This window comes from Austrofundulus limnaeus, unplaced genomic scaffold (genome assembly GCF_001266775.1).
Source record: "Austrofundulus limnaeus strain Quisiro unplaced genomic scaffold, Austrofundulus_limnaeus-1.0 Scaffold161, whole genome shotgun sequence".
NCBI lineage: Eukaryota > Metazoa > Chordata > Actinopteri > Cyprinodontiformes > Rivulidae > Austrofundulus > Austrofundulus limnaeus.
In genome coordinates this window covers 386,480-397,664 of record NW_013952563.1, presented here as the reverse complement: position 1 = coordinate 397,664, position 11,185 = coordinate 386,480, and the positions used below count along the sequence as shown (strand labels likewise).

General features: G+C 37.7%; 1 protein-coding gene across 1 annotated transcript in view; it reads right to left on the bottom strand.

The window, feature by feature from the left end:
* rims2a (regulating synaptic membrane exocytosis 2a) overlaps positions 1-11,185 on the bottom strand; it is a gene marked incomplete in the record, with an annotated part of 146,644 nt that overhangs the window by 45,098 nt on the left and 90,361 nt on the right. Inside the window, 2 exon segments of the mRNA XM_014017099.1 lie at positions 8,253-8,483; positions 9,013-9,179. Of these exon segments, the coding sequence (XP_013872553.1) occupies positions 8,253-8,483; positions 9,013-9,179 (398 nt within the window).

Below are 11,185 nucleotides of genomic sequence, written 5' to 3'. Positions count from 1 at the left end.
GATGTTAATCTGCTTGTTACACTTTCTTTATTGTTGTTTTTTATTTGGGCTCTTTTTTTCATCTGTTGCTGTTCCAGATCCATCAAAGTCTTCCTTAGAAAGCAGTCTTTCAATTTTAGTCATTAAGTCCATCTGAGATGCACTGATATCACAAACTGCATTATTGATCCTTGGTGATGAAAATTCCAGGTATGCAATTTGCAAATATTTTTCAGGTCAGTGAATAAGGTTGTATTCACGCTTGATGGTCCATGAGACTCGATTCTATTGGGGACCAAAYTTGTAAAATTTGTTTACATTTCAGCTGGTGTAGTTCACATTCACACTGCACTTTGTCAAARGAARGAAACCCTGTGAACAACTTGTTCCCTCCCTRGCTTGTGGTYGAGCTGCACCAAGAACCACTGAAGGAATCGACACAAAAACCTCTGAAGAAGACGTGAAGCGCAACTTCCTTCTTCACAAAATGTAAACAGACATGAAGTGACGTCAGATTTTAGTGGTTGTAGGATTTATTTTTTGGAAAAATGTGCCAAACAATCTTCACCAATTGGGCTCAGCATGAGAGGAAGATGATGCAGAARCATGGAAAATGTTTTCAACACGAGGTGGCTGAGACAGCTCCTAGTGAGGCAGCGTTCACTGTTTAGGAGCGTGTCCAACTTCACAGCAGTGATGTCCACCAATACAGTACATACATCAAGCAAAGTATTTAAAAGATGAGTAACTTTATTACTGTTTTTATTCAGAATGTCCTGCATTATAGTCTGCTTCCTGCCTTTGGACCGGTCTCCGGTCCACTTGGTGTTCACACATGCAATGGAACRACACKAGATTTCACTTTGACGGAACCAAGACCTAGGTTTTTAGGCGGACCAGAGTTGGCCTTTTTGGTCCACAGCAGACTTCGATTTCCCATTCATACCTCCCCAAACGAACCAGACTTTCTAGACAAATGAACTAGAGTTCAATCAAAGTGGACTAAACAGGCTGGTGTGAAAACACCCAGTAAGATGTGTCATAAGGAGACCTCCATCTCTCAGAGTTGTACTTCTTGAGGAGGCTCTGGTTCTTCAGTGTCAGCAAGAAGTTGCTGCAGATGTTTTACCAGTCTGTCATGGGCAGTGTTCTCTGTTYTGCTTTAAACTGTGTCCAAATTCAAGGGCTGCATCCTTTGAAGAACCCMGCCTACCTGGTCTAGGTGGATCGGGTCATTTTGTTGACCACAAAAGCCGGAGAAAAGTGGCTGTGAATTTGGATGGTCAGAGCCTTCAGCTTTATTTCCACTCTTACCCCAGTGTATCTACTGTAWATTAACAAAATTAGTGCAGGGACAATACTTGAAGAACTAAGGCACCCGCCGTACAAGRTTTTTTATTTCGCCAAGTGAGCTTGTTTGATTTCTRACAAGAATAATATAAAAAAGCATGTCRATGCAAATTACAGGAAGTCTAAAAACACAACGGCTTTAAACTATGAATTTTTATATTGCCATTTTAAATTTATTTTTTTATTTTTTTCTGTACTCCTTTTTCTCACTTTGTCCGCCATCACAAGCAAACATAAAAAATTTCCGGTTGGCTCGCAATACATCTTGGGATAGGGTGGGCCAAGAAGAARCCATCGGACCTGTCCCTCAAATCCGGGAAAAAGGATGARGCATTTGTGGACCGCAATTGGAGGAGTCTTCAAATTTGGACAGCCTCGAGAAATGCAGCCCCTGAATTTGGACACAGCCGTAGTGTGCTGGGAGGCAGCACCAGGAAGAAGGACATGACACGGCAAGACAGACTGGTGAAGAAAGCTGGCTCTATGGTGGACATAGAGCTGGAACTTTGGAAACTATGGCAGAGATCAAAATCCTAGACAAAATCGTCTCCATCCTGAACAACATCCACCAACCTTTTCACTTCCTCTTCAGCAGGCAGAGGAATGTGTTCATTCATATACTGTTGTCACTATCCTGCTCCACAAATAGACTGAGGAACTATTTTTTTCCTCTTGGCCAAATGAATATACAACACCTCATTAGCAGGGGGAGGCACTCAGTAATAGTGCACCTGTACTGTATATTCTACCAAGTTTTGTAAATTGACTCTGTAATTSTTTGCCTGTAGCCATTTTAGTTTTCTTTAGTAGCCTCTTAAGGGACTTTTTAGAGTGCTTTTAAGGGCTGCTGCCTCCTTAGACAGATAACTTTATTCGATAAATGGCACTTTTGATGTACAGTAAGCAAACATTTTTTGTACTGAGCTCTGAGATGATTTTTGTTAAATTGGTGCTATATAAATAAACTGAATTAAAACAAAATCAATAGCTAAATATGTGATTTAATATCAGGATGTGGTTTGACTTTATGTTACAACAGCCAGCCATTAGCATAGAAAAGATTATACTACTGTTCTGTTCAATGACACAATTAATGTTATTTGATGTACATTTTCTACCATATTGAACATTATAAAATTTTATCTTTTGATTGGGATAGAATTAACAAATTATTTCATTTTGAGAGTGTGATTTTAGCTCAATGTTTARAGAACTTTAAACAAAAATTAATTCAGTATGTGATATACGTCAGAAGAACTTTTAACAATTCAGTGGGAGGTGAACTTGCACAACACTGTTCCTCGGTGGTAGACTTAGTGACTGGATAAAGGAAATCTTCAAAGGGCTTTTAGCCAAACAACATCTCCAGTCCAAGTTAATGGTTCCCTCCAAACTAACCACAGCCAGGAATTGGTTGTGCTTTRCTTCACTCACTGATCAAGCATTTTGCCAAAACCACCTTAAAGCCAAGCAGCAGCTCTTCTCGATGGCCTCTCTGAATTCCTCTCATGCCTGAGTTTTGTTTGAGCGACAACAGAAGCCGCAGTCCTTCTGGCCATTTAGTCAGTTGGACAATTACTAGTCATTTCAGTGGTCCTCCAGAACAGACAAGCCCTAAAAAAGCTCCTTCACAGCTTGTCAGATTCTGTAACTACTGATGTTCACCAACAAGCTCTTTGGTTACTGCCAAACCAGGCACTAATGACGTTCTGATCAAAACGTTTGGCTGTCACACCTGCAATAGATGCTTTGAATGTAGCCCGTTAAGATATTATTTCAGAAAACTTTCCTAGGACATGATAAAAGCTTTCCAGGAGATGTGAAATGAAGATCTCACACATAAGACATTCCATTAAATGTTTCCAGTTCATCTTTACTCACTGTTTGGATTTACCAAGTCTATCCAGTAGTCTCCCCACAATCAGGTCTAACTCACTACCAGCTCTGCCCATTTTTACTTAGTTGTCAAAAACATAAACTAGCAAGTCTAATGATCTCATTATATGATAACAAAATTCATCATCAACCTTTGGCCCAAGATAGCCTAGTACCAGAACCATTTGTAGACCAGTGTTTGCCCCAACATGGTGTATGTTATGAACATCCTGCACTTAACAAAAAATGTCCAGTAACAAGCACCATTCCATTTTAAATTAAGAAGTCTGTGCCTCTCAATCACACCCCGTCAGATAACTCTGTCTTTGTCCACATAAGAACTCAAGTTTCCCAGGAGAATGATGCAATCCCCAAATGACAATCCTTCAAAGGCACCAGAGACAAAACAAAACCCCAGGTACTTTGAACTGCTTAAGACATTACCACATGCAGTCAGAACTCATTTAATAGGGAGAACTCCAACACTGAGGTGCTCAGCAACAGCTTACAAGCAAACACACCTGACACTGTCACGATCTGTGTTTATTTTCTTAGTTTTCTAGTGTTTTTCAGTGTTCCCCAGTGTGTCACAGCTCAGCTGCTCCCTGTCTGTCTGATTGTCACCCTCGTGTTTCTCCTCAGGTGTTTTGTGTTTAGTAATTAGTAGTCTGTGTATTTAAACCCTGTCCTGTCTCAGTCTGATGTCGGATCATTGTTGATTATTTCATGTGTTGTGTCGGTCCTGATTCCCTGAGCTTTGTTCCACTCGTGCTGATCTACAGTTATTGTAAGTTTGCTGCCTGCAGCTCTCTTTTTGTTGTTTATTATTAAACTTTTTGTTAAACTTTGAAAGCCTGCCTGCACCCTGGCTTCGTTCCTGGCCGAACCTCACAGACACCTTACCCCCTGGACAACTCCAAAGTGAAGAGCCAGGCCCTTCTGCGTGACTTTGGTACCAAACTGTGGCAGAAGGCAAGACCATGTATGTCTAGTTGGTATTGTTCAATGGTGATCTCCACTCATGACATCACACATACAGCACATACATTATGTGCTACTCTCTCAAATGAATGAACAAGTTGAGTGGATTATACAGAGATTCAATGATAATATCCTAACAGATAAAGATGTTTCTAGAGCAATTTTCGAAATATCTAACTTCAATAAATACAATAAAGTTTTGTTGAAACATTGGCTGGAAGGTCAAGATCTTTGACAGACTTGAGCAGAAAAGTTAAAAAGYTTCGGTATTTTTACGGATGTCTTATAGCTTAACTTGTCGCATCTAGTGTATTTATCACATGAGCCACTGCTTCTGCATTGTTTACAGAAACTTAATAATGATGTTTAAAATTTGAGTAAATYGTAATATTTTCACTGTATGTGTGACTGAACATTGTATAGATGCTACAAGGGAAGCTACCAGTAGTCTACAGTAAAAATATTATAAGGTTTACTGTATCTGTTGAGTAAAGTGCAGGGGTTGGATCAGAGTGGTCTTGTGTTGACTTTTTACCTCCAAAAAATATTTGGAGCAGACAAGACCGTGGTTGCAATTTTTCCAGTCAAATTCAATGCTATGCTTGTGGCAGGACTAAACCACAAGAACTATTTTAAATAGCAAAGATAGAACATTTAGTGAAATGGTTTAAGATCAAAGCACTGTCCTATAAAAACTAAGAAAACTATAGAGCTGAATGTGGACTTCAGAATTAGGCTGACAATCAATCAATCAATCAATTTTAGTGGCTAACCTTCATTAATAACTTGACTTATTTCACAAACTAAAATCTTTGTAACAAAAAATGAGGAACCACAACAAAATCTCTACTCAGAACTCTGTTTTTTGACACCTAACAGATCTGCATTCTTGCAAAACCCATTTTTGACAACAAAACTAGAGAAGGACTTCTGGTACCAAATGGTGACTGACTCCCTGATTCATTTAGTTACCCCACCAGACATGTTGGCTCTACCCCAGAACTTAAGATGTCAAACCTGTTGATTACCATAAATTTACACACTGGGAACAAAAAACATCAAGACCTTTTTTCTGTCTCGGTGAGCCATAAAAATGCTTACAATTCTTTAGAGTTATCCACAAGAAGATCTGCAGTGTTTTTGTTGATTGAACTTTAAGATAACTTTAAGTAAATTACCATGGACAATACCTCCTGATGTGATTCCCCATGTTAAAAAAAACATTTCTCTGTATCAAAATGTGCCTGTTGTACTCTGCAAAAACTGTGATTAACCATGTTTTAATTTCAGATCCTGAGACAAGCAGTTCAAGGTCAACTAAGTTTAATTTCTTTAGTTTATTATCATGTCACATACAATTTTCCTTTATAAAGTTATGTTGTGTTATTAGTTTTCATGTTTAATCTCATGTCTTCTTAACCAAAGATGTTTCTTTGATTCATGATTACCAGTTATTTATTTTTATCTAGTTATATTCNGTTATATTCTTTATATATTTAACAAATTAAGGTAGAATCAAGAATGTCTGATTTAATTGTTGTACATGTGACGATTTTCTTTGATAAATAGTTTACTGTTATAACCTGGTTAAAATWAAAAGCTAAACCAAAGTTTGCAGCATTCACTAAAGGTGTATGTTTTATATGTGTTAATCTAGTTATTTCATTCTTTGAGGCAACATAGGATTTAAAAGTCAACTGCCTCCTCTGTTTTATGAGATGAAAGAATCTGGATTTAATTACGCCCTTTTTCTTTGTCTATATTTAATAAAATGAAACCTTATGCTCTCATTGGCTAAAGACCATTGAAGTTGCCACCTCTTTATTGCACACAGTTTCTGTGACTGGATAGAGCAACTTAGAAACCATGCCTCTCAGGAAGTTTAAAACAGAGGTGAGTATCAGTCACATGGAGGCAGGGCTTAAAAGCCTGAATTTTGCCTGAAAKTCTCAGACTGAAGAAGTCTCTTGGAGGAGAGACGAAACGTTTCATCAGAGAAGAACCCGTCCAGAAGACCTATACAATTTTTTTCTTTTTAAAACAGAGGCGCACATGTTACTAGCTCCTTCGTCCTCCTCTCTTGCTCTCTTGGTCTCTCTCTTCATCTTCCTACTCATCTCTCCATGGCACTCAACCCCTGGTACACTTTGGCTTCCACCTGCAACTTCCTCATGGAATTCTCCTTCTTCATCTGCAAGTCATCGTCAAAGTTCTCCTTGTAACTTTTGTTAGGACTCTTTACATAAGTTTAATGTGCCAACCCAAACACTGGGTTTGATTTTATAGCAAAGTAAATTAAACTTTAACTAAACGCTCCCATTTAAAACTGCCTTGGTCAATGCAAAGAATGTGGACCAACTCCAAGAGCGCAAATGCCAACTCTGCCCCAAGCAACCATCATCACAACCAGCCATAGTCACCAGTCGTCCTGACTGAGGGACTAAAAGATCACACAGCCACCTGTCAATGTGCCTGGCAGCCAAACCAATCAACGAATTTCCCGGGGGAAGCACTTCTTCTTTAGAAAGCTCCGCTCAGCAGCTGAACCCCTGGAATCATTTCACAGCAGGACATCGACTTGGTAAGGTGAAACATCTGCTTGCTTGGTGGTGACAAAAGGTGCTCAGAGTTGTTATTGGTCCCATCTTCCAACACAAATTATAGTAAATATATCTTACAAGTTCCCCAACCTCAATCTGATTTTAGCTTCGCAATATAGTTGACCTCTTTAAAACAACATCTCAAAGAATCCTTTGAAGAAATTTATTCTGTTTATTGCTGATTTTTAATTTCATCACACATACTGTTTTATTCCTAAGAGAACTAGGAAATGTTTTTGATAGACCATTTTGCTTAATTATCTCTTTTTATGACTAAACTGTTTGAGGTGCAAAATGGTCATGGTCAACTCAAACAGAATGCACTCTCCTGACACATTAGTTAATGCATGCTTAATCACTCACAACACATAACTTTTGTTCCCACTAGTAATCAGAACTGATGTTACTGAACCCAGTCCTTCTGTAGGGAATTCTGCCCTGGATCTGATGTGATGCCAGAAAAGGGGCTGGGCTAAAGAAGGTGTTATAATGTGCTTGCTTCCTCAATTCTGGGCTAAATGCAGAGACAATAAACATTTGTATTTGGACCAGCTGGTTGTTCGTATGGCTTCAGTTCTTACATTTAAAATTCAAGTCCACGTTCTGTATTTCTTTCCTTGTTCCCGACACARACCAGAGTGACTGAACACACAATTATTTTTCACCTTTTTACCTCAAAATTCATTCTGTGTGTTTTGTTTTGTGTTTAAAGTAATTTATYCTCATCTCCATTTTGCATCTTAGAGTTTTATTCAGAAAATTTGCATTCGTTTTATTACATCTTGCCAGTATTAATTTCTGTAATTTCCAGTTATAACCTAATTTTATTTATTCTTGAAACACCCTACTCCTGATTACATATTTGCAATAACCTGTTATCATATTCATCTGTCAGTTTTATGTATTTAATCCTTTATTTAAACAGGAAAATCTCTTGAGACTTATTGTCTCGTTTACAAAAGAGACATGTTCCATACATCATAATTAATAATAATGAGAATGTATCAACTTAATTCACCTTGTTTGTGTCTTATTAAAATTAATGGGCTTTATCTAATGACGGGAACTTATATGTTTAGGGTAAAATATATTGAGACTGATAAGCTCAAAATCATTAACTTGTCAAAATTCTTCCTTTAAAGGAAATTGTGCCCCAAAATTTAAATATCTATCAATTCTAAGTTTGTAATAATCCACTGTAGATGTATGCCACTACTCACTCACTCAATCAATCAATCAATCAATCAGTCAATCAGTCAATCAGTCAATCAATCAATCAATCAATCAATCAATCAATCAATCAATCAATCAACAAACCAATCAGTTTTTAAAGTTGCTCGTCAGTAGTATTAGTTGGGGTACACAGGATCACAGGTACATCAGGTGGTGGGTGGTAGGAGCAGCAGGTCCTTAATGRTGTTAGTAGTTTTCTTTTGTTGTTAGGCTACAAATGGAAGTTATGGTTACCTGAGGTTAGTCTCTGAGATACTCCTTTGGTGCAAATCCTCTTCTTCCTCCACCAAATCTTCCTGATGCTCCTTGCCCCTGTCTACCTTCTCTCCCAACTCTGTGTTCCCTCCCTGCAATCTCCCTTCTATTCTAGCCACTTTCCCCCTCTCCCCTCCCACCTCCTCTTCCTCCTGAACCTCTCCTAACTGCTCGTCCCCCTCCTGTGAATGGCTTCTTGATTGCAACGGGCTGATGATAGAGACAGACGATAACAGAGCAGCACATGCAAAGCAGAAAGAAAACCAAAGCGTGAACAATTTCAACAGCAAGAGATACAAAAGACAAACACAGAGAAACAGCGCAGCCAAAAACGGACAATGACTCAAAAGAACAAAACACAAATGCAGACTTACAGCACCATGACTTGCAAATGAAACTGTTTATAGTTGGACTTAAGATGGCATAAAATGATGCAGTATTTTTTGTATTTCAGTGTCAAWAACTGTCAAACATCCCTACATCCCAGCTTGAATAAGCAGAGTTCAAGTATTTGGTTCCACATTTTAGAAAATGAAGCCCAACATGAACTCATCTTAAAAATGGACCCACAGTGATGCAGGTAGATCTACTTTAGGTTAAACCAGGTGCAATTTAAAAAAATAAAAGCATCTGGACACAGTGATATAAGAAGTTAATAAGTGAAGGAATTTGCTCATTCTTGACAAACGTATAAAGGTGAAACAAATATTACAGTGAACTAATGCGGACTTCAGCCTACCGGATCTTTCGGCTTCCTTGTGGTCTTTCTGACTGGACAGACATGTAGCTCGTGCTGCTGAACCTAGAGGCACTGCTGGTTCTCGATACAGCGGACACGTCACTTACATCACTGTCCGACGACTTGGCTGACAAGTTGTCTGAGCCCCGTGGATCTCTGCCTGATCGCTGCAGACAGGGGGAAAAAATATCAGATTTTCATTTGAAATTACTCATACAGTATAAAACCAGTGAGAGAGATTACTGAAAAAAGTGTACAATTAATGTTTTAAAAAAATACCTGAGGAAGCCCTTTAGTTTTGTTTAGAGAACTTTTTATGATGAGAAAGAGAGTGGGGCAACAGCTCTATCAACTGAGCCACCGTGCTCGAAAACAAACTTTGTAAAAAAATAATTTAATTTAAAAAAAATTTAAAGAAAAAAAAACAGTTTGTTATTGTTGCTATATTTGTTGTCACAGGTGGGTCTTTTCAGAGTGAAATTTCGTATTTTTTTATTTTTTACCCTTTCTAGTTTCTCACTTGCATTTGTTTTCTGTACTCATTGGAGCAACACATAATGTACAGAGGCCCACAATCCCACCACCCTCTTTAAGGTTACAACAAAAAAAGCAACTCCTGAGGCGTTTAAGAAAAAAGTAGCAGTAAATCAAATTATATTGCTTCCAAGCTTTAGAGTATCACAATATTATGACCCATCTGTCAAACACTTGAATATGGTGATCACTGTGTTACTTGTATTTTTTTTTTCATCAAACTAGTCAAACAATGCCACCTTGTGGCCGGATATACAGTGAATGTTTGAGAATTTACTTTTGACACTTCCTTTAATGTTAATGTTTTATTTAACTACTTTGTTGGTCTATCTGATGTTTAAGTTAAAGTAAACTACATTATTATGACACAGCATGTTATTCCTTCAAGGGTAGTAATAGCTACAAATGTATTTAGATCTTCTTAGTCAAAAAAAATTGTAAAGTTTAACATTACTCCCAAAAAAGACAGATATTACTTTATTTGATGTTTACATATTTGAATAGTTTTTCATGAAGTTTTGATCACAGGCTATGTGTATAATAAAGGTAAAAAAACAGCCTTCACAGTTTATTAAAGCTTCTTTGCAGCTTTACTGAAACAAAGTTCTCCCTTATTGGTCTTTTCTATTTAAAAAATAAACATAAATGCAAATAAATGCACCATTCCTTTAAAAAATGGGTCATTGGAAAAGAAATTTGGTGCTATACAACATCAATATGAATGGTATCTAGCTTGTATTTAGCTTTCTTGTACAGGATTAGACTAAAATAACTTCCCACAAAGTGTTCGTTGAAAGCTGAACTGGAATCACAAACAGCACAAACCAGGTTCTAAACAGTTTTTGACCTTAATGTGTTCAGAAGATCCTCTGCTTATTTATATGCCATAATCTTTGTTTTAAGAATGTCTGAGCTAAGTGTTACAGTAACTGTTCTGTAATTCACTGCATGTTCAGGCCATTTGCTCAGCAGCTTTGTTTAGAAACAGGAAAGCTATTGTTTTGTCAATGGGGTTCAAAGTACACCGCATGTTCAACAGACATAGACAACAATCTGCTTTTTATAGACTTACAGAAACACACGCCTTCTTCAAACGCAATAGTGTTCATAGCACTGACTTAAAAGGAAAGCAGACAGAGAGTGTTTGTCTTGTATGTGTTGACCGTAACTGCAGTGAGACGGCAGCGTCAGGACCTTTCCAGAGCAGAATAGTAAACACTCGATTATGGAAACACTTCTAAAAATGTAACAAGAAGACTTAGGCTCAGCTCATCTAAATGACAAGGACAAAAACGGTTTCTTGCATTTATTTATTTAGCTTATGGGCTAGTTTGTTCTCTCTCAATGTTCTGATTGTTGCCCAGTATAATACTCATAAACATATTTTATTTGTACATTTAAACTAAAGAAACACATTCAAAGAGCTTAGGAAAACAATGGGCCTCATGCAAGAACATGTTCATATTCTTATCCTAAATTTCTCTTACTTTTGTTCGTACGAACCCTTCGTACGAACATGTCACGTCAGATTCAACAAACTCTTCTATCTTAAGGAGAAGTGTGTAAATGAGCTGCGTAAATTCCACCTGTTCGTATCCAGCTGCTCGTGCACGCGAGAGGAGATTAGCATAATTACCAC